Genomic DNA, 25,842 nt, shown 5'->3' on the forward strand with positions numbered 1-25,842 from the left:
AATATTTTTTTATGAAAATTTTATTAACTGTCAAAAAATGACAGATGTCAAAATTTTCAATAAAATTTAATTTTTAAGCACTTTTAAAAATATTTTATGTCATTTTTAGCTAAAATTCAACTTTTTGAACTTTTGTAACTCAAACAAAAAAATATAAATGTAAAAAAAAAATATTTTTAAAGCTGTCAAATTTTCAAACTGTCAAAATTTTCTATGAAATCGCCCATTAAAAAAATACAAAGAACAGTTAATTAATTTTCGGTTCTTTTCTAAAAAAAAAAAAAAACAATAGAACTCCAAACACAGAACGGAATAGAACAAAACGGAATTTGAGTGACACACATTCAACGACAACAACAAAAAAAGTTCTATTTTTAGCTGTGAAATTACCGCACTTATCTTCACTTATTCATCCATAATTTAATTGTCTTGCACGGTGTGTGCTCTCTACTGCATTGATTGCTCAAGGGAAATTACCAGAAATGGAATATGAACTGGACAATGTAGCACGACACGACTCTCTTCTACCAAACAAAAAGGATACGAGCGTCATATCATGCGTGACTTGTGCACGATAATATGAGCTATGTAAAAAAAAGGATGAGGTGTGAGAGATATTCGATTTATGGAGTGTTTAAAACAAAATACTTGTGAATCATTTTTCAGTCGTGCTTGAGTTGCTGTTTGATTCGAATCGGAAAAAATCCTTCTAATAATTTTTTTTTGAAGAAAAAATGGAAAGTTTTGCTCGTTCAGCACGCCGAGCAAGTGTAACCTTGACTCACATTTTGATCCCTTCGTTCGATTCAGGTAAATATTTTACTCATCATTAATTTTCCCGAAACTGGTCAAGTTCGATTTTTAATGAAAATTGAACGATTTTCCGAGAAATCCAGAAACGTAAAAATAATAATAAACAAACCCAGAAAAAAAAAGTTTTTTTTGGCACCAAATGTGAAAAAAAATTACTCAATGCAATCGAAATTCGTAAACACGAATGGAAAATAAATATCTGTGTCTGAATTGGTAAAATCCGCAAGTCTCTGGAGATTCGTTTGCGAAAGTTCAATAGCAGAAAAATTGAACATCCAATGATCGTATAATAAATGATTTCTGGTCGATAAAACTATGCTCTCGATAAAATTTGAAGGTTTTTATTTCATAACTTTCGTAAATAAATTCAAATTTAATGAAGGAAAATATCACTCCCTCGTCTATCGTCAATAAAAATAATTTATCAGTCAATCTGGTTTCTGCCTGAGACCAGCTACTGGTTGGCTTGGCGTTGCAGAAATTGCACTCTCTCTTGTTTGCCATCATGTCTCTTTCTATGGCGAAGAGAAACGATGATTGCTAGTTACATGTTACAATTATTACAACAACAACAACTGCCGAGATGATGCTGATGACGTTGGTGTGTAAAATCTCTCTGTGATGTTGATGGAAAATTGATTAAGCATGAAAAACAATTAACCTCATTTTCATGTTATGCGAGTTGAGATGAGGCCCAAACAATATTATTAGCATTGATTAAGTGCGGCGTATTGATGGCAAATAGCAACAAAAATAATAATAGATCATTCATTGTGTGGTGAAAATAATTATTTATTAACTGTACACACGGCTTTTTATGCGATTTAAATACATTTCGCATGACGACGAAGTAATAGGTGCAAAATGCTTGGAAATTGAAGAAATTTACACCGAGAACAGTTCTTTAATGGATTTAATGGGTTTTGGGATGGGAATGTGTGAATAAGTGACGACGCGAGACAACCATAGCGATAAATGACAATCAATTCGCAATTAGGATGGAGCAAAAAAGTAATTTGTTTCATGTTATGTTTAACATCATTTATAATTTTTTTGCTTGAATTAGCTAAATGGCGATTTTCAAATTTCTTAAGTTTAATTAAGAACTAACATTTACGAATTTTTGAACGAAATCAGTTTTTTAAAATTCTAGATCTTGAAATTTGTCAGATTTCGAATTTTAAAAAAAATCACAACGTCATTCTTAAACAAAATTCATCTTTAATGTGATCCTTAATTTATTCAATCGTCGTGAACCATCAAAAGGCAAAATTCGTGAAAAGAATTCGCTCATTGGATAAAACAAAAAATCTCCGTCACAAATTTGATAAAACTCACATAGTATGCAGTTAATTTCGAAGAAGACCATGGCAAACCTCTCTTCAAAGAGATTTGAAAAGTCAGGTACAGTCGATGAAAAAAATAAAAGCAACATGAGTCGGCTGTCGAATGAAAAAGGAAAATAATTACGAGTTAATGGAAAGTCCATTCTATCTCAAGCTTTCTTAAACTTCTTATGCAAAAATATAACAAACGCATTGTGCCTTATATTAAAATAACTTATTTTGTCAAAAAATATTTCCATATATTTTTTAAAAAACATCAAAATTTTGATGATGTCTTATAAAATTTTTGTAAAATTATAAAAATTCTTCCAATTTTGACATTTCAAATTAATTGCAAGAATGACATTTGAAAAAATTTGAAAATCGCGTTCTGCTAATTCAATACAAATGAAATTTTTATACGAATGGAAAAACTTTTAATAATTGTATCAACCTAACTAACTTACTACAATTACGAATATTTTTTAATAGCATCTTTCATGTGTCGCTGAGAAGACACGGAGAATGATGATGATGCAAAGATTTATTTTATTGTTTGTCTTGCATCGCATTGCCTGTCGTTGACCTTATTCTGCATTTTATTTTACTTTATATTATTGTTTTCATTTGCAACGCGACGAAAGAAAGAAAGAACGAAAAGAGAAATGTTCACAAGAAGACAAAGAAACGAAGAGAAATACGTTTGAGCTCTTCTGCTTCTTTCGTTTGATGTTTTTAACACTTTTTTCCATTTCCTTATTTTTTTTATTTCACTTTTTTTTCAAAGAAATGTTTTTGACACATTATTTGTCTTTCTTGTCTATCCAGAAATGAAAAGAAGAACGGAAGTGCACTTGAAACATTTTTTTATTCCTCTAATGATTCATTAAATTTTTTAAAGTGTTTCGTAATAATCAGTAACTCAAGTCATAGAACATAATCTTGTGAATAGATGCGAGGTCACTGACTTGGATTTTTTTTATTATTAATGGATCAAGTCAAACTTTCTTTTTTCTTTCTTTCATCTCACTTCCCTTTCATTCAAAATTTTTGATTGATTTCCCAAAGAAATTTGTACCGCAAAAAAAATGTAACAATAAAATTTTACTTGCCTCTGAGGCTTGTTACGCAAAAACATTAACGAATAATAATTAATCATCAAAAATTTAACAATTTATAAAAATAAAAAAAAAATGAAACAGATTTGTATCAATTTAATCGAATTTAAATAATTCCGTATTGTTACAAATTTGAATATTCATCAATGTCCACGCGAATTTTTTTATTTATGTTTTTTTTTGGCAACTACAAGCTACGATCATAAATAATAAAATGGTCATTCCGACAACATTTATTGTTATTAATGGCGATACTTTCATCTTTCCTTTTGTTATTTGTTGTGTCTGTGAAAAATGTTCTTTGTATTTTTTATTTTGTTAAAAAAATAAAATAAAAATACGAAAGTAGGAAAAAGTCTCATAATTGTTCCAGCACGTTGGTTAGTGCCGGTAGTTGATAGTGTGAAATGCAAAATCTGACAAAATTTATTGTCGCTTTTCCCGCGTTTATTTTGCATCGCTCTCAAGAGAGAGGATTTTTTTTTAGTTTTTGATAAATTATTATTTTATTTTAATTTTTTTTTATTTTTTGAAAAAAAATAAACAATAAAAAATATAAACTAGACGTTAGTACATAATAATATATTATTTTTTTCCACGAATATATTTTTATGCAGTAGACAGTAAGCCGACATGTTTCACTTTCAATTAGTCGCCGTAAGCAACTCACGAGTTGGTATAATCGTCCATAATCACATGCGTGAGATTTATGTTGTTTTTTGTCTGTGTTTGTGTGAAATACTTTAATTAAGCGCGATTCAGGTAAATAACGAGCCGCTATAATATCGTTTGAAATCGATAGTAACGCAAACAATAGTTTTTTTTTTCAATCTGCCATGCAAGCTGTTCCATTATTAATATTACAAATGTTTATTTTTATTAATTTTGCAACATATATATTTTTATTATAAACATTTGTGTTTGTGTTTCATGTTTAATCCGCTTAACGTGCGGTGCAACAAATAATGCATAAAAGGGCAAGGGACGTCGACTGAGTAAGAGATCAAATAGTCCGTGTCATTTTTTCATGTTAATCTCGTGTAGTTTTTATGCGTAATCCCTTTTGAACAACTGTTGTTAAGTACTACAAGAAAAATAAAATTGAAACAAGACATCATTATTATTATTAATTTTGTTTTAACATTTTTATTAAATGAAAATATTAATTTTATTTTATTTTAAAAATAATATTTTATAAATATAATTCAAAATTTTTTATTTATTTTTCTTATTCATAAATAGTATAAAAAATAAGAATATAATTGAAAATAAAATAAAATTATTTTTTTATGTTTTTTTTTAATAATAATTTTAATTTTAAATAAAAATTTTTAAATTAATTGAAAATTAATAAATATTTAGATTCAATAAAAATATTTAAAAATTTATTCATTAAAAATTTAATGTTTTTTTAATTAAAAATATTTATTAAAAATAAAAATATAATTTTAAAATTAAAAATTTTTTAATTTTTTTTAAATAATTTTTTTTAAGTATTATTTCAATTTAAAATAAATAAAAATATTTAAAAATTTTTAAATAAATAAATTTTTAAAAAATTATTTTTTAAATAAAAATTTAATTTAAAAAAAATAAAATTTATTTTTTTAATTATTAATAATTTTATTTAGTTAATTTTTATTTTATTTTTATTCAAAATAATGACTTCTATTAATAACCAAAAAAAATCAAAAGGGACAAAAATCAACCACGAAATTAATGTAAACACAATTGCCCTTCAAAAAATTTATCATATATATTTAATACAAAGACCTTCAATTTATTTATAAATATAATTTTTTGTATTTATTTATTTTGTCTCGCCTTTTTATTCTATACATATACTTTTATACATGTTCATGTCTCCCATGTTGTTTAATTGTACATATAAAATTTTCGTTTCAGAATATTTTTTTTTTGTCATGAAGAATTAAATTCATAATAATAAAGATCGTAAAGATTATTTTTGTAACGCGCTTGATTGTTATTAATATTTATTATTTTTCGGGCAATTGTTTGAGCTTGTGTTTGTGCGAGACCGTCCCGAAAATTATTATCTTTAACGCTCTTTAACAAAAATTATTTATCGCTGGATCACAAAAAAATACGACAAAGTTGACTAAAATTTAATGAAGAATGAGATCAAGGTTGAAGAAAAAAAAATTAAAAAGGAGGAGTTGAGTTCGTTGAGTTTTTAATTGTTCATTTCAAGCATCAATCAATCAAAAAAAAAATTGTTAAAAGGCTTTTTTTGTGCGAAAAACTTGATGGATTGATAAACTATGCGCGTTAACTGTATTAACCATAAATATGAATAAAAGTATAGAAAATTGAATCTCTCATCATATTCTTTTATATATTTTATTATGATGTTTAATAAACCACATAATCGTCAAACAAAACAACGACGACGACGGCAACGGTACAAATTCAATCAGCAAAATGTCTAAATATTCAACATAATAATTGGATACGTGCTTCAAGACTTTATAATAGAAATCTCTCTTATTCATTCTGCTTCGAGCGGAAAAATGGAACAAACGGTTATGTAAATGAAATGCGAAAGATATATATTAAAAAAATAGATGATAGCGAAAAAGAGAATAGAAATCCTTTCGTTAGAAGAGTAGAAATACGAAAAAAAATCTTTATTGTTCTTTTGTTTGTTGATCTATATTATTATTATTTTTTAAGTATATAAAAATTTATATTAAAAACTGCACCTTTTGTTATATATATTTTTTTTTTATTAAATTCTAAAATAATAAAAATAACTTTCCTCTATTGAAAAATAAGAAAAAGACGCAAAACGCTTATCATCATTCGCACACAGAGCATTCTTGATAAAAATATAACAAAAGATGATAAATAAACAGAAAAATCGAGAATTTTCAACCACACAATGAAATAAAGCAAAAACAAAGTGCAGCGCCGATCAGATAATAATTATTATTAAAAATAATAAAACAAGAGCTTTGACTCAAGAAAAATAGTTCAAACAATATTTTACGCAATAAACATATTTTCAATAATAAAATGGTATAAATGATTGATCATAATAATAACATTAATAAAAAATACATTAAAATAGTTTATTTATTAATATTGTTTTAAAATTAAATTTTTCATAAATAAATAACAAAGATACTATTAATAAAATAATATTATTGTCTAAAACGATATGTTTTAATAAATGTTGAAATATTTTAATAATTTTGTTGTGTATGAAAATAATAATATTAATGATAAATAAATAATAATAATAACTGTTAAAAAAATCAAGTGCCCTCATGACACATTTTTTTGGTAAAATTAACCGAAATATTTAATTCCGCCTGCATTTTTTTAAGTTAATAATTTTTTTTTCTTTTGAAGAAATATCATTATTTACTTTCTTCTTTTTTTGTAATTTAAAGTAAATAAACAAATAAATATAAAAAAAGTTTTTATTATTATTAAATTATAATTATATTATAATAAAAATAATAATAATAAAAAAAACTTTAATGATGATTAAAAATTATTTAAGGTCAAGCGAAATAATGTAACAATAATAAAAAATTATAATGAGCAAAAATTTTTATTTTTTTTAATAAAAATTATCTTATATTATTATTAAAAAAAAATTGACAACTTAATTAAATGTTTATTATGTTATAATGTTATATTTAATGATATAAGAATAAAAAAAATCTAAATATTTATTTTTTCACATCATAACTAATTCACGTTAATAATGTTGTCTATTTATTTTTTGAAAACTGCGACTAATAATGATAGATTATTATTTCAAAAATTACAACAAAATTATGATAATCTTTTCATAAAAATTTATTATTTAAAAATAAATAAAGTTGTTACTTTTATTAATTATTAATATATTTTTTTTTATTTTATTGAAGTTTCACGCGAATCCAGTACTTCTGAGAAAACTATCCATCAAGCTGCATTACAACAATTTTGCAACAATGTTGTTGATATGTGTCCGAACATAATGATTGATAAACAAACCACCACTTGAGCGAGGAACGAGACATAAAAATTGATTGATTGGCTGTGATGTTTATCGTTTTTGTCTCTCTCACTCGCTTTTTGCTCTAACACGCTACTGAAAGGTTACTAACAAAACAGTCAATATTTATGATTTTGTCGTGCTTTGCTTCTATAATTAAATTAGCATGCACAACAGTTAGTAAACGAGCAAAGTAATAAATTTACTGTGACTTCATCATCAGAAGTTGGAAGTTGTGGTTACGAATGTAATAAATTATAGCGTTTTGTTTTCCATGCAGCATGATTGACAAATCTTTCCGGTCGTGCTGTCTATGATTTTTTTCTTTTCTTAAAACAACGAAAAATATTCAATTGTGAAAAAAATCGTTAACTGAGTAACTAATGATGGTAATTTTTATTATCTTCAATTTAACTCGCGCAACGTCTTTTTTTTCTTACTGATAATGCTCATTTTTTATAATAATAAATAAAAAACAAGATAAGGAAGAAATCTTGAGAACTCATGTGAACTGCAGTTCTTAAAAAAATATAAAATATCTACAAAAAAATGAGAGATAATACAATTGTATATGATTAAAACAAATTACTTTGCCCCATATTTCATGTTATTATTATATTGAATGAAACAACTCACAATTTTCATTCATAAATTTTATTTATTTTAATTTTAATTTATTCCGTGTCAAGTGAAGTCAGTTCAATATTTTTTTTGTTTTCTTTATTTATAAATATGGATTATTTATTATTACGTGATTGTCTTATCGCTTCATTGTGGGGTTTCGAGTATTAATCGCTTAATGATATTAATAAATTTAAAGTTAAATAAGTGCATAAGGAAGTTTATGTAGTGCGAATTTTATAAATTAATTTAAATGAGGCAAGGGCAATAAGTGAAAATAATTTACTTTTAAAATATTTTACGAAATTTAAAATAATTTTAAAAATTTATTTAATTAAAAAAAAATAATTTATATCAAAAAAAATGTATAATTGTATTTTATTTTATATTTTTATTTATTAAAATATTTCAAATAAGTAAAAAAATAATAAAAATAATAATAATAAAAAAAAAATATTTAATTATTTAAAAAAAAATTTTACTCAAAAATAAATAATAAAAATAAAAAAAAATATGTAAATAAATAAAAAAAAAAATAATCTATAAATTTTTTTTTTAATTAGAAAAATATTAAACTATAACCACAAAAATTAATAAAGAAAATTATAAAAATAAAAATGAAAATTTAAAAAAAAATATGAAGGATAAAATTTTAAAACATTTAAAATTATTGCACGTGCCTAAATAATTTTTTATATATCCTTTATATTCTGTCAATGAGGCTTCTGTTTGTCGGTTCGTACACGTCTCACGGCTTTCCCTTAATAGATAGAAGGTTCATTCCTTCGACAGGTCGTGCTTATTTTGCTTCATTTAGGTCCCATTTGTGGAATCGAGGCATGATCCCAATGCAAAAAAAATTTTCCCCATATAAGAGTTCGAAATTATAACGAAAAATAAACGAAAAATTCAAATTTAAACCGAATCCCAGTGCAAATTTCAAAAATCTAATGATGCAGAAATGTTTGTCTCGTCGAGACGCACAACATTGCCATACATCACTTTTATCCTACGGTTCTCTAAAATGGACCTCCCATACAAATGATACCTCTTAACCCAAGGCGGTCACTACAATGCATTTTCTGTGGGTAATTTTTCAGTTTTGGGAATTTTATGATTAAATATCTCTTGAACAACACTAAAAAGTAATAAATAAAAAAATATATATAAAAAAAAATAAAAAAAATTATTTAAAAAAAATATATAAAAAAATATATTAAAAAAATATATTTAAAAAATATATTAAAAATCTGTTATACAAGAAGTTTTCAACTTCAAAAATATATCATTTATATTCGTCAAGTAAAAAAAAGCGAACTAAAAAGGAATAAACAAGAGCCCTGTGTTAACAAAGTCGAAAGAAAGTAAATAAAGTTACAAAATTTTTGAGAACAAAAACTTGAATATAAAGGATTTATTTCAGAATAAATATTAATACTGACGTAGACTGAAATAAATCCTTTATATTCAAGTTTTTGTTCTCAAAAATTTTGTAACTTTATTTACTTTCTTTCGACTTTGTTAACACAGGGCTCTTGTTTATTCCTTTTTAGTTCGCTTTTTTTACTATTTTTTTTACTTGACGAATATAAATGATATATTTTTGAAGTTGAAAACTTCTTGTATAACAGATTTTTTAATATATTTTTTAAATATATTTTTTTAATATATTTTTTTTTCTCTCAGTTCAAAGACTTTTTACCGGCTTGTCGTTAATTTTATTGGAGTACTTAATTAGCGTTGATGATAATTTTAAATAATAATTCAACGAGACACTCATAATTAGCAAGCGTGGCGACGACCTGCATTGGTCAAAATTTGGGTTATAAAATACGTTTTCGATGATAATAAAGGGAGAAATCAAACAAATTGCTTGGCAGAGTTAAACACGAGTAACAAAACAAACATCAAATGTACAAACAATAATAATCATAAAATTTATTGGAACAGGAAATACTTTTAAAAATTTGTATTTATTATTGACTTCACGTAGGATTTTTATCAGCAACTTTTTTTTTTGTTTCAAACATATATGAAACAATTCTACAGTGGCAATTTAATTCCCGAGAGTGTTTGCGGAAAATATTTTATTTTTGCGCTCGACTCTGATTATGTTTGACCGTTTTGTGTTTAAACAGAAAAAATATAAAATTTTAATCATTTACGCGATCTTTTTGTGTTATTTATTCGACGTTCATGTGCCTTAACTGCAACTTCGTGATTGTCGTTTATTTAAAAAGACATGATTTCGGATGAGAAAATCGATATTTCTGTCGTCACATCGTTTTTTGTTTCACACTTTCCTCTGAATTTCTCACACACACAAAAAAAAAGTTTGTTTATTGCGATGCAGCAATTTAACGTCATTTAACACCAAAAAATTTCAATTATTTCTATTGTTCGTCTATTTAAATAACGATTTGAATGAATAGCAAAACACCCGAAAAACATTTCTAACACTCGCTTTTTGTTCAGTTTTTTTTTTCAAATTTAAATGCATGATCGTGCGTGTTTTCATTTAGCGCCATGGAAGTGCAATGAACCCAAAATTCGATATTTTTTTCGATGCATGGGGCGGCAAACAAATCAAACTATCGCGAGTGTGTGTAATTTTTTTGTCTGTTATGAAAGAATATATTAGAATGCAAGTAAATAATAATGAAGCTTGTTATTATTTTATTATTGTAAATAACTGCATTTCATGATGGGTTTGAGTCGCAGCGCGTGATGGTCGCACTCGGAGCGTATCTAACTGAATGTACCGCTATATGTTTAACTAACAAACAAAAAAGTGAAGTCATGGAAGAATGTGAGTGAGTTTTGTAAGTAAATACAAAAGAAGTAAGAAGGTCGAATTGGTGAATGATCATTAAGAAGGTCAGATTGGGAAAGTTTTCAGCTGAAATTAATTTTTTTCGATCTCGAAATGAACAGCTCAGATCTTGAAATGAACTCTTAGATCTCAAAATGAACAGTTTAGATCTCAAAATGAACTCTCAGATCTCAAAATGAACAGCTTAGATCTTAAAATGAATTTTAATCATTCAAAAAAAAATGTTTTATCTTCTAAAATTAATTTTACTTTGTATCTTCAAATAAAAAATCGACTCCACGAACCACAAGTCAATTCCTCAAATTAGCATGTTCAGTAACAAACACATCAAGAGTCTTTTGTTTCGTGCATAAGAATGGCCTGATGCACGTATTCTTGCCACATCACATCATCTGACTGACATTTAAATACCCCGCAGTGGACATTTAAAGCTCAAACTCTAATAATAATACGAAAAAAAAAACGCGTGTGCAATGCAATTCGTTTTGTATTTCATTCAATTCAGTTTCTCTTTTCATGTTTTTTTTTAATTTTTTTTTCTGACGAACACACATGCAAACTGACTGACGGTCTGCCTGCATTATTTTGACACATTTTTCATTTATTTTGTTCATAATTATTGTACGTCGACACGAAAACACATATTTTAATTAATAGCAATTCAGGAAATATGAAGACTTAATTAATGCGGCGCGAGATAAACTGACCAGAAGACAAAAACTATCCCTTGAAAAATTTTTTTGCCAGTCACGTGATTTTTTAGTTTCATGTCAAATTGGATCGGATCGTTCGAGCGTTTATCTTTTATGTAATAAACACCGAGAGTTGAGAGTAAAATAAAACACCATGACGATAAATTGATAATTTCATCCGAAAAATCCAATGAAGCGAAAATTTCTCTCTCTCTTGTACTTTCTTTAATTTTTTTTGCTACTATTTCATAACTTTTATTTTTTTTTTGCTCTTAAAATAAAAATTTAAACTGAAGTTTCCGTTTTTCAATCTTTTTTCTCGATATTCCTGCTTGTCATGGCAATTTATGGGCGCTGTCCTTAACATTTCTCGTTCATTTTTTATGTTCTGAGTTGCCTTTTTCTGCAATAATTCATAATTTTTTATTCCCTTTCTTGACATTTTCTCTGTATTTTATTATATTACATTACAGTAATAATAAAAAAATATTTTGCAGAAAGGATGTTGTTTGTTCCTTTCATGTTATAAATTTTTTGTAAATTGAATCGAAACATGAGAAAAACTGTACTTTGGCTCATCATTAAGAAACAATAAAATTTAAAAATAAGCGGGAAAAAAAGATTGTTTGCATTCATTTAATAAATATTTAATGATAAATAACACAAAAAATTCGTTTCTTGAGACTGACATGTTAAATTGCACAGACATAAAACATCTTTAAGTACGTAATTTTTTTCATTTCTTGAAACATGTGTGATATATGAATGTAAAATGATGACTAAATATTTTTTTTTATTTTTTACAGTTGAACAATAAAAAATACTCTCACTTTAATTTTTTTATTACATATCAAGTGAAATGTTAATAATATTTTTTATTAACAACATAATTTTTTTTCGCAGTTCTCAGAAAAAAATATGTATCATGAAAGGAGTTGCATGTTGATATATTTTTTCGTGGCGTTGGCCTGTCTTGTTAAAAGTGAAAAATAATTCGTGTGGCGTCCTAATTAATTTTTTGATTAATTATATGGTTAAATGGTATTAAAATGCTGTCATTTTATATTGTATTTTTTAATTTTATTTTTACATATTTTTTTTTTAAATTAAAAAAAATAAATATTACATTTTTTATTTAATTGTTCAAAATTTATTATTTTTTATTAAAAATTAAAAAAAAAATTATATTTTTTTTTAAATATTTAAATTTAATTAAAAATTTTTTTTAAATTTTTTATTATTTAAAAAAAATTAAAATAATTTTTAATTTAAAAAATATTTTTTTTTAAATTTATAAAAAAAAAATATTTAATTTTATTTTTTATTTATAATTTAAATTAAATAATTTTTTATTTATTTTTAAAAAAATATTAAAAATATTTTTTTTAATATTATGAAAAATAATTAAAAAGAAATTAAAATATGAAAAAAAACTCAACATAAATCTCTTTTTAAATTTTCTAAATTTCACATCTCATTACCAATAAAGCTCATTAAAGTAATTGAGAGTCATCATCTTGGCAAAGGTCGTACAAACAAAACGATGTTATTGTAAATTTTTTTGCTCTTTTACAATATATTATACTGTTAATCACCGACAAACAACACATTTATTGTAAACAACCTTTCGTCAGTTGATTTTTTTTTGTACATCGCGTCATATTACAAATACTACTTCAGAAACAAAAGTAAAAAAAAAATATTACACGAGAAAAAAATACACTTGAGAAAATGTTAAAAATAATATTTTTTATGCCTTTTCCATATAAATTATTTTTTATGTCTTGTTTATACAAACTTTTGATCGTTTTTCGATGAAGATTGTTGTTTGCTTGACTAACTGAGCAATAATTCGAGACTCTGATCGACACTGAGAAAAAAATTAAGTGTGTGGGTGTGAGAGTAAAAAAAATAGATACAACTTTTTTTTGTGATTTTTTTTTTTTTTTTTTTTTTTTTTTGAATGAACAATAAAAACTAATTTTAATACAAATTTATTTAAAATAATTTTAAAAGGAAGTTAAATCTTTAATTCATCTTTTTTTTCTCATGAATGCACATCCGAATCTCATTTTTTACTATTTTTGTCTGATTTGTCTGTCACGTGCTCAAACACCTCTAAAAATATATAAATAAATAAATATTCACATTTTTCTGTCATTTGTACAAATTTAACAACAATGATAGGTAACTTACCTATCCAAACCACACTTTTGTTTACCTCTGTCATGTATTTAAATTTATTTTCACTTTAAAATTTACGCATTTCAATTCAGAACATTTAAATAACAAAGACGTCATTTGCGTTAGTATTCAAATGTAAATGAGTCATACATGCTTGTTATGTCGTCTTCTTTTTTTCTCATTGTTTGTTGATTAGTTCCCTCATTTTATTTTAAATAATTTTTTTTCTTCATACGAAGAAATGAAATAAAGCACGTGGAATCCTTAAAAAAAATTATTATTTATTTATTTTGATTGATTTAATTCAATTTTATTCGAGATCGAGAAGAAACGTCAAAAACACGTGTTTCAACTTTTCGATAATGAAATGTAAAAATTATTTCCTGTATCGATAAATTTTCGCTAAAAATAATTATTTAATAAAAAAAAACGAAAGTCGTATAAAATCTAAGATTTATTTCAAGCAAAATAATTATTTAAGAGGTAATAACGTTGCAAATGTACGGATCATTTAAAACCTCATTTTATTTTCTTTTTTCAAGGCAAGGCAAGCTAACTAACCGTATAGTATAATAAAATAATAAGAGTAAAAATGTTGTGAATTTACTAAATGAGCATATAATAATTATTATAATAATCTTGTTGAGTGCATTTTTTATAAACATTACTTAGTGAAAGTTTTTTTTTCTCTGTATCTAATCTCTTCTTCTTGCAATTTATTTCTTTCTACGATAAAAAGACATGCAAAAAAAATAAATGCAAGTGCAATTATTATTTATATATATTTTTTGTTTGTTTTGTTCGCCACTGAAACGGCTTACTGAACAGTTAAAAAATATTACGGAAAAAAAATAAAATTTTATACAATGAGAGTAAAAGTTAAGAGATTTTCTATTAAGATGAATGAGTCATGAAAATTGTCCCTTTTTATCTCTCTTGCGTGCTTTTATTTTATTTTATTATTAATTTATGCGAGTCTCGTATATAAATTGCAAGTGCACTGACCAAAAGCTATTTATTAACCGGTAATTCCATTTTAATTAATTATGTCGTGTGTGAGAGATTCGATCGATTTCTTGCTGTATCTTAAGAAGACATTCACGTGTGTCTGTGGGATGCACCTTAATTTGATTTGTATCTTGGTTACTTGTGAGATTGATTCAATTTAGAAGCAGTGACGGATTCTGTGCCCATTTTAGTTGAAAAGTTTTTATGCTTGGTTTGGATTAATTGGAATAATGGAAGAAATTGACTTTAAAAAAAATATTTAAAAAAAAATAAAAATATGCTTTTTAATGAAAACGTGTCCTAAAAAGTGAAAAATAAACAAAAATTTTTCAAAATTTAATCAAAAGAAAAAAAAATCGAGTCCAATAATTTTATTTTAATTATTTTTCACTAAAATTAAAAGTTTTGGACTCAAATATTTTTTTTTTTCTTGAAAATTTTGAAAATTTTTTGTTTATTTTTTACTTTTTAGGACCCTTTTTTATTAAAAAACATTTTTTAAAAATATTTTTTTTCATAATTTTTTTTAAATTAGTTAAGAAGTTTTTGCTTGGTTTGGATTAATTGAAAAAGTTTGACTTAAAAAATCAAACTTTAACGAAGGAACTTTTAAAAAAGCTCTGATGTTCCGCCTCTGACTAAATATTCATGAAATATAAATGAGGATGTCATGTTCTTTCCGTCGGATATGAAATATCCTTTGTTCATCGCACGAGATAAGAAATGCAGTTTCATTGACCTCCCAGCCACATTTTGACGCGTAACCATTTCTGACACGAAACCAGATCAGACGAGTTGACATTTGATCGGAAACGTGAGCAATTTACGTCTTTAAGTGCAGCTTGATCTTGATCACGTGTTAAGATTTTCCACACTTTCTCGCCTTGAAACTGCGTCAAAACTGCAAGTAATCTGAAAAAAAGTAGAAAAAACACGAATGAGGGGCGCCTTATGTCACGATATGACCCATAATTACATGCATTTTACCTTTCCATTATTTGATTACGATCTTTTGTGGTATTTTACACTTTTTTCTCTCCTTCGTTGCCATTCCATGCTGAAAGTTACAAATATCTTCAATTAATTCTGAAATATTAAATTATTTGTGTGTTTCTGTCAAGCTCATATGGGAAGAATAAATTGGATCAATTAATGAAGGAGGAACATTTATTGCACACACAGAAAACTATTTAAATGCAAATTTATTGAATTGGAGACGATGACGACGACATTAATTGAATCTACATAAAAAAAGCTTTGATTCTCGACATAAATTTATCTTGTTTCGCAATGATGAGCACTCACCTCGACGGGAAAAATTAACATAAAAATTATTCTACTTCCATAGTTTTTCCATCATCATCATTGTTTCATCATCCGAACGAGACACGAGTTCTGAAAATAATTAAAATAATACGAACAACGAGATTTTATTCTATTATGTGAACTCATCTACCACATGTTCACGGTAGATTTTAACAATTTTTTCGTTACATAAAAAAATATTATTTTTCGGTTGTGAATATTTTATAGCAGCTTCCTATATTATTCAAAATGTAGAAAAAATATTTTTACATTAAAATTACATTAAAAATCGATAATAATAAAATAAAAAATTATTATTTGGAAAACGTGATTTTAATAACGAACTTATTGAGCATCTCTGAGCTTCAATATTTTATTTAAAAAAATAAAATTTTATGCAACAAAAATAATAATAATAATCATTATTGTGTCAAAATATTTATAAAATGTGTTAGAAAGTGTATTTTTATTAATCAAATATAATCAAAACTTTTAAACGACAGAAGCCCAACGAAGTCACATAACTTGTGTGAACAAACTCTTTTATCTAACAACGCATTTCTATCAAAGTTTTTTATTGCATTACTTGCGCTTTTAATTTTTGAAGTGAACGAAAGTTACAAAATGAAGATGAGACTTTCGACGAAATAAACGTAAACAAGATAATCATTTAAAAAATAAAGAAAAAAATATTCAATCGGAACGCAGAAACAAGCAACAAACAAAATGTTTCAATGCATTATTCAACAACGAAATGGATGGATACACGCACCAAATCCCGAATTCAGAGACGTTTTTCCAGGTAATTGTTATTTTTTGACAAATATAAAAGATTTATCTTTGAAGTTGAAAACTTCTTTAGAATGGAATAGAATTCTTTAGAATACAGTTTTTAAATATATTTTTTTTAAATATATTTTTTTTTTTAAAAATATAATTTTAAAATTTAAAAAAAATTTTTTAATAAAAATATTTTTTAAATAAATATTATTATTTTTTTTAAATAATATTTTTTTTTTTTTAAAATATATTTTTTTTTAATATATATTTTTAAATATATTTTTTATATACATTTTTTTTAAATAATTTTTTTAATTTTTTTTAATATATTTTTTAAATATATTTTTAAAATATTTTTTTAAAATATATTTTTTTAAATATATTTTTTAAAATAATTTTTTTAATATATTTTTTTAATATATATTTTTTTGAATTATTACACAATTATGCAATTAATCCGTGTCAACTGGCGACTACTGTTGAATGATTTATTTTTTATGAACCATAACTAATAAATCTGTCGTATTAATTTAAAATGTATAATTTTTTAAACAAATATAAAACAAATGTTATTTATGACTTTAAGTAAAGATACATACAAAGATCATGAAAAAAACACAAACTAAACAAAACATATATAAGAATAAACGTCGATTAGTGTTTGATAAATGAAATGCATTAACTTGTCGTTTGCTCTTGTGAGAAGCAACGCTCTATTTCATGAACATTCGAGAAAAATAAATAGAGTAGTGCAAGTTAATGACATTTGCAGAAGTGCATTTTATGCGTTTTAGAATAAAATTGAGTGCAAGTAATTTGTCTTGAGCTTTTATCTAAAGTGGTTTAATGCGCTACGTGATTCGAGTAATTCGTGATTAGAACAAAGGTCAGCTTTAAATTTTCTTATAAAGTAATTTTAAGCGAATTTTGATCTCATTTAAGTTTAATTTCTGATTTCTTTAAAAAATCATTAATTTTTATACCGTAAAGTAGATGATGCAAAGAGAAAAAAAATATTTAAAAAAAATTAATTTAAAAAGAAAGAAAAATTTTTTCATTTCTTAATTAATTTTTTAAAATTAAGAGTTTAAAATTTACAAATTAAATTGTTTTATTTTTAATATTTTTTAATTAAAATTTTATTAATTTAAATTATTTATATTTTTTAATACTAAAATGATAATTTTAAAATAAAAATAAAAAAATCCGAAATTATTTAAAATTTCATAATTTGTCAATTAAAAATTTTAAAAAATAAGAATTTGAATTAAGAAAACTATTTTTAACTTTAAATTTTAATTTTTCTCTTAGAATTATCTACATTACGGTATTTTGCTATTTTTTTTAAACTTTAAAAAAATAATTTATCTTGAATAGCTTAAATCTTTCAATTATTGTAAGGGTTAAAATTCCAATAAAATTTTTACTTACCAATTTTCCGTTAAACTGCTTCAAAGGTTCCATGTCAATATATTTAACTGCTTCAACATCCTGAAATATTTTACGTGCTTCCATTCCTGTAAAAAAAAAATAATAAAAAAGTGTAAAATTTATTTAACGTTCAACTATTTTCTAAACTTTCCAACAAACTCGAACAAAAACTTGCCTCTAACAAAAAATCAATGAAACCACATGCACTTTGCCATTTTCCTCCTGTTTTTCAACTCCTATGAGAACGAGAGTTAACGCTAAGTGATTACTTGCATTTTAACGATTGGCATGGTCATTTATCTTCCTTCTCTTCTCGTTCGAAATCTAAAACTGAAAAGTAACGTAAATTGATTTAAAATAAATTTTAATAGACAAAATTCAATTAAAAAATTTTTATTTTTTTGAAAAATGTCAAATATTGACAAGCCAACAACTATGGTCAACATTCAACCGCATCGAGGCTTGAAGCAAAAAAAAAACGAGGAAATAACATCAGTCACAATTTTTTTCGCTATTTTAATGACAACGAGTGAACGAGTGCACTTTTTATTATCATTTATTGTTTAAAAGCCTAACAAGCATTTCATTTTATTTTTCGTACGACGAGATGCATGAACAGACATAAAATGCATCAGATGCAGGTTTTCACACTGCAAAGGTGATCTGGTTAGCTTCGTATGAAAATATGCTAAACCAGAGGATAGCAAAAGAGGAATTTTCTAATCAAAGTTGAAACTTGTGCATGTAGCGTACAAAAAATCCAATTTAGATGAAAATATTGATTAAGGAAAGTACGTCAGTGACCTTTTTGCATGAACTTTTAACTGATAATAAAATTAACGCTCGACCAGGAAATGCTTTAACCTAATTATAACTGCATTTACGTGAATTAAAAAACAACGAGAGAGAGACCAACAAATTGCTTTAACCTTTTTTGTTGTGTCTTTCTTTCGTTAAAGACAATAAAAAGTTAAATTGTGTCAGAATCGTGTTTTTGTACAATTGTATTAAATTGCACTCAACTCCAACTCAAGCGACAACTCCTATTTCAAAAAGTTCGTAAATCTCTCATGAATGTGTCATTTTGTGTTACATTTTACCCGTATTGTCTCAAGTTTTTTTTTGCCGTAAAACGTAACACAAAATTTCGAAATAACAACTTTTTAACGATGCGCTTCAACTTTAACATTTAGCTCTCTCTTCGGCGTTCGCTGCATGGAAGATGTGCCATTGGCATGAACTGTAACACGAAATGAAATAAGAGATTACATTTATTATACTAGACGACGAAAGCAGCGCAATGTTGTAATCCTGTCTCTCTCTTGTGTAGACTTTACAATGTTTGTTGTCGAAATACCTGCATTTGAACGGGAAAAAGTTTTTAATGTATGGTTTTTTTTCATGTGTGTGCGGAAAAAATTTTAAAAAGTCATTGTTGGAAGAAAAACTTACCATTTTATCGTATTTTATGAGTTTAAAAATTTTTGGCCCAATGCACATTTTGAAATGTCTACCCAGCAGATATTTGACTTTTAGTCAGTATAAATTTCGTATTTTTAGACCAACTTTGCATTTTGAAGGTTTTAATTGTCAAAAGATTTGTTAATTTTTGCCTATTGTACATATCAAAATTTTGCCCAATGCACATTTTTAGAATTTTGACATTTAATTTCTTAATTTTCGATCAAATAAAAAACAAAATTTTTTCAACCCAATATGGATTTCTAAATTTTCTAAAATCTGATTTTTTATTAATTACAAATTTTAAATCCCTTAAACATTTTAAATTTTTGCAAAATACACATTTTTAATTTTTTCCCAATGCACATTTTTGTTTATTCAAACAATTGATTTTAGCTCCATTACAATTTTTAGCTTTCCTACAAAAGCAAATTATCAATTTTTAATCCCAATACACAAATTGAGTTCATTCTCAAGGCTCAAAAAAAGCTTCAAACTTTTGACCCAATGCACATTCTTAATTTTCAAATAATTTGATTTTCTCTCCAAAACACCTAATTTTTTTATACCAAAGAATATTATGAATATTCAATCGCAATTCACAATTTGAGTTTTATCCCATACCAAAAAAAATCATTTTAAAATTTTTGACCCAGTACACATTTGAATGTTTAAATCAATCGATTTTTGCCCCAATTAAAGTTTAAGCTTTTTTTACAAAAGCAAATTATCAATTTTCAGTCCCAATGCACATTTTAAGCCTTTTCCCAATGCACAAAAATAAATTTCAAATTTTTAACCCAATGCACATTTTTAAAAAATTTAACTAAACGACGTAATTTTCTTCTTATATCACATTTTTTCTTCATAATGCGGTAAAAAAAGAGATAATAAAGTTTACTTTTTACTGCAACACAATAAAAATAATAAAATATTATAAAAATAAAAACTGAAATGCATTACCGGCATGCCATGCAGTTCATGCGGGAGAAAAAGAAACTTTTTTAAAAAATATGAGAGGTGTCTGCTTTGGTTATTTATCTTCTTCCGTAAACCTATACACGTAACAAGAAGATTTCCTTCGGTAAAAACCGGATAAAATTCTCCTCCTCTTTGATTCTGTCAACTCTGTCTTTGACGTCATCATCGTTATTCTTACTATTATTATCGCCATGACTAAAGAAAAAAAAACACAAAAGGAAGAAGAAAAGATAATAATATTGTCGTCATATCAATAAAAATAAAAGAGAGAAAAATATTTTTGTTTCCCTGCGATATAAAAATATCATAAAAATTGAATTGTCTCCGTTTTCTTCTAAAAATAGCTAATATACGAAGACAGATAAAAATAACGTTCATTCATGGAATGGAATGGAAATTGTCTTCGACGATGATAATAAAAATAAATATTTTTCGTTCATTCATTAATTAAAAGCAAGCTCGTATTACGAGAAAAAAATAACGATGCCGCCTCCTCTTCTTTCGACTATAAATAGTTTCCTTGTTAGAAAATTTTCCAAAACAAGATCAAATTACTGAATTTATATCCACTTACTTCAGCTAAAAATACTTCCTTTTGACTTGTAAAAAAAATTTTTTTGATGAAGGAGCCACTTAGCAAAAAAAAAGTTTTGACGTCATAATATTTTATCACCACTTACGTGAATGAATTGAAAAAAAGGTTTCGCTCTGATAACGAATTATCGATTTTATTTTATGGTTCATGATTATCTCATGAGAATTTTTTTTTCTCCTTTCATTTTTAGGAGATTAAAAAGTTTTTATTTTTGAACTTTTAACCTTTGAATGAACCCTCAAAAAATTTTTTTACTGAGAAATTCTTTATAAAAATAAACTTCATAAATCATTGAAATCAAAAGAAAACTCCAGAACGTCTGGTAAAGTTTTTTTTTCGTACCCTTCATATTTTTTTTATGCTTAAATAAACAAAATGCAGACACGAAAAAATGACAAAGTCCCCAAAATACAAATGCGGAATGTGTCAATGTCAAGATTTATTATATTTTCGATCTATTTGGTCTTTTAATCTTTATTTTCTCCTCTCTTTGTCGACTTCTTTTACATGTTTGTTTACTTTCCTTTTAAAAAAAAAAGTTTCTGAACAAACAACATTCTATATTTAGCTTTATCTCAAAATGTGTGTCTCTGTCTCGAACTCCGATAAGGCAAACCAACAACAATAAATATCACAAAGATGAACAAAGTTGATAAATTTCCGAAATATTTACCCGAAAAATTGGTTCGTCATCGTTTGAATCATCGAGACTCGTGCCGACAACCACGAACAAGAACTTTTTGTTTAACAAAATTAATTGCTTTCCTGAAAATTGAAATGGAATGAAATTAAATGCATTGCACAAATACTCGAGAATTCTATTTTAAGCTCATAATGGGATTGAATTCTGAACGCATAGAACAAGCAAAAAAAAAAACGAAAAAAAAAGTTTATAGTTAATTAAAATTTTTTTATGAAGTGCTGATTCATAATTCCTTCTTTTTCATGACTTGATGTCATGTCATTTGTTAGTATTATGGCGCTTTAAGCTTTGGGATGAGTAAATTTAATTTTTTCCTATTAATTCTGAGTTCGTCTTTTTTGTTAAACTGAGAGAATTAATCATAATTGAGTCGTCGATCAGTAAAATGAGATCACATCTGGAACGAATAATGAACAAAAAATAAGAGACGAGGCAATTAAATTTAGTTTAACATGAATATTGTCATAATATTAGGACAATCTCATTTTTTTTTCGAGAGAACAATTTATTTATGAATCATGAATTTTTTTACGATTTTTCTAATAATTTTGTTTTTTTTTTCTTTTTAGGTAAGTTCAAGATTTGGTGCCTCTGAAGATGATGGAAATATTCAAAAAAAAAAAAAAAAATGGTGAAAAAATTAATATTAATTCAAGGAGTTCAATTGTACTTCATACTGTGGATTCGTAAGCTTTCTCAGTAAAGGACCTGTCATTCCAAAGGAGAGTCTTTAAAGTTAATTCAACAGCTCAACGGATCTTAAAGAGTTTCTTAGAATTACATATCACCCGATTTCATCATTTCATCGAAAAAACATGGCATTTTTTGATAGTTTCATGTTAGTTAGGCCTCAAATAGTCGAAAAAACCTAAAATCAGAGGTACTTTAAAGCCCCCAAATCGACCTCAAAATGTCTACATTCTCAAAAGCTCATTTCAAAATTCCGAATTTAAGTTTTTTCGACTACTTCAGGCCTAACGATTTTTGTGCCATATATGCCATATTTTTTTTTTTTTCGATGAAATATGAAATCGGTTGATATCAATTTTAATTATGTAATTTTAAAGCACGATTGGAGTCAGAAAAGTTTTTCATGATTTTGAGTCTCGAACTGATTTTTTGAACTTATTCAACTTTAAATTCTTCAGAACACGTAGAAACCTGAAAATATCAGAAAAAAATTCTCGACATAGACATCTGAAATCGAACCAAAGTCTTCCAATTGGTCCAAATTCCAAAAGAACACTCATCGCTTCCATCATGATTTTTTTCTGTAATATTTTTTCCGTCATAAATGTGTTTTTTGATGAATATTGATTTTTCATGGCATTTTAACATTTTATGATGTTTTCCAAATTTTAACTTGATCTTGATAAATTTCCTCAAAAACGAAATTCGCATCGATACCTAAAAAAAATCACAAAATTTAACTGAAAATTAAATTAAAAACAAATCTTACCTCATTATAATGAAATTATTTAACATTAAATCCATCGTAAATCTAATTATTTGTCTCTCGCGTGTATTTTTCGTGTCATGTATTACATCACCGCTGCTATTCCACGCATTTAAATTTTGTACACAAAAAATAATTTTTTCAATTAAATTTACTCGCGCGGTAACGACTTCGTTATTCACGCTCTAATGTCAAGGTTTTGCGTTTAGAAAATTAAAATGGGACTCACAAACGCATGGCACACCAACCATATGTTTATCTCTTTTTTTGTATAATTGACGCCAAAAAATGACTGCGTTGCATTTTTTAATTAAAAAGGAAGTGAACAGTTTTCTATTTTTAGATTTTCTTTTTTTTTGTGTTTTTTCATGCAATTTTTGAGGAATAATCAACCCCTTTTTGCTTTGGGGGCATTTATTGCATGACGTCTTTCTTTGTTTTCTTCAAAAAAAAATTTTTTTTCTGCACAAAGGGTGCACGAGTGTTTTGATAGCGATAAAGAAATGCAATCAAAAGCATGAACATGTGCAAAAATCCTTGTTTGTTTTTTGATCCACTTGTGTATGCTTGAATAGGGAATTTATCGCACTTATAGGATTAAGTCATGCCTTCGAATTCATTCGGGGGATGCAACATATTGCGATTTACTCCGTCGAACGTTGAAGGGGATCTTGGTCATTGTTCTCGAGTCGTGTTTTCTCCCCATTTGTATTTTATTTCTTGAATCAACAGGAATCCATTACAACGTTTTCCATTAGAATTGCGATAAAATACAAACGGGGAGTAATATATTCGAAAATAATATCATGCGACGACCACGAGTAATTGCCATCATCTATCTTTCGGTTTCGTGAAAGAAATAACGAGGGAGACGCATGCATGTGTTCTGCTCTACTTCTGGTTGTCGTTGCCAACTTGTAAAAATCTTGCATTCACGCATCATGGGAGACGAACGGTGACTCATCCAACAAAATGATGTCGTCTCGTTCATGAAAAGAAAAAAAATGTATCGCATTGAATTACTTACAAACAGTTACTTGTTTCGTTTCTTCTCCATATTTCTTTCATTTGGCATAAATAGAAAACTGATGGTGCGGCGAAATACGTCATAAAAATTTCTATTTTCTTTCGACTCATATCAATTTTGTAAGAAAATCGTGCACTTCCTGTGTCATATTTTTAACCAGAAAATATTTTTTTTTTTCAAGAAAATTCTTATTTGAAAAATAAAAAAAGGTCATTGACTCGTATTTCGCAAACCCAACAAATTGGGTATAAAATTGAGTCGATATTGGCTTCAGGCGAATTATTGAGTACCTACCTTCATAGCAGTAGAATGATAACCGAAAATGGAAAATGAACCAAAAAAAATCTCATGAATCATGGAAAAATATTCGATTTTTACAAAAAAAAAAGTATATTGAACAAGACACGTCGAGTAGAGTAAATTCAAGTAAAGAAAGAGAGACTTTTTTACCATAAATAGAATAAAATTGTCAATTTCTAAATCCATTTTTGCACTTGAATGGTAGTCGGTTGTAAGATAACATAACAGGCAATAAAGTAGTTTTTTTTTGTAGTTTGATAGAAAATTACATTATTTGAATGGAATAATAGACATGATGTTATAAAATGGGATTTAGTGAACTTTTTGAAGTTTTTTCATGTTTAGATTTTTTTCTGAATTTAAAAAAAAATAATTTAATAAAATTTAAAATTAATCAATTAATTTAATAATTTTTTTAAAAAATAATTATTTCAATAAATTTTCAAGAAATTAAAAATTTTATCATTAATTTTTAATTAATTAATAATTTTTCAAGAATTTTTAATTTTTTTAATAAAAAAATATTATATAAAATTTTCTTTTTAAAAAATAATTTTTTAAAATAAATTTTCAATTCAAATAAATAATAATAAATAAAAATAAATTAATATATAAAATAAATAAAATTTAATAAATTTATAAGAAATTATTTAATTTAATAATTTTTTTTTAAATATTTCATTCTTTTTTTTAAAATAATTTAAAAAATTAAAAAAAAATAATAATTATGAAATAAGATACAAGACGTTACAAAATAACTTGATCTATGAAAAAAAATTTCAGGTACTCTATTTAAAATTTTGAGACTACCTAAGACTTTTATTTCATAGATCAAGATATTTTGTAACGTCTTGTCTAAAATTTTAAGTACAGACAAATTTCTTCCCCTTTTATATTTTAAACTTTCTTTTTGATATTCTTTTCGTGTTCTCATAGTAATAATTGCATTGAATAATTTTAAAAAGTTCTTGGGGTGAAAATTATGCAGGAAATATCGATCGTCATTTAGGAAGTTTTTAAACATTTGGTACCGTATCAAATTTTAACTACAGGAGATAATAATAATCGAGAGGAGGGTAATTTTTAATGACACTTAACGATGATATGCTTTTAAAATAATTAAAGAATGATTAGCCACATTATTATTTTGTGTGCCTTTCTCCCTCAAACAGCGTAAAAACTGTCATCATGTTGCAC

At 25.7% G+C, this 25,842-nt stretch overlaps 1 protein-coding gene across 2 annotated transcripts in view; it reads left to right on the plus strand.

Annotated features, from left to right (window-relative positions):
* LOC134836891 (SLIT-ROBO Rho GTPase-activating protein 1-like) overlaps positions 1–25,842 on the plus strand; it is a 56,733-nt gene that overhangs the window by 14,996 nt on the left and 15,895 nt on the right. Inside the window, exon 1 of one of the 2 annotated variants that reach the window (XM_063852162.1) lies at positions 15,998–16,713. The exons of the other annotated variant lie outside the window; for it this stretch is intronic. Coding sequence (XP_063708232.1) covers positions 16,638–16,713 — 76 coding nt within the window. The 5' untranslated portion in view covers positions 15,998–16,637. Of the gene's footprint in view, positions 1–15,997; positions 16,714–25,842 lie in introns of those variants that run through there. 2 annotated transcript variants of the gene reach the window in all.

Source organism: Culicoides brevitarsis, chromosome 1, assembly GCF_036172545.1.
Source record: "Culicoides brevitarsis isolate CSIRO-B50_1 chromosome 1, AGI_CSIRO_Cbre_v1, whole genome shotgun sequence".
NCBI classification, from domain to species: domain Eukaryota; kingdom Metazoa; phylum Arthropoda; class Insecta; order Diptera; family Ceratopogonidae; genus Culicoides; species Culicoides brevitarsis.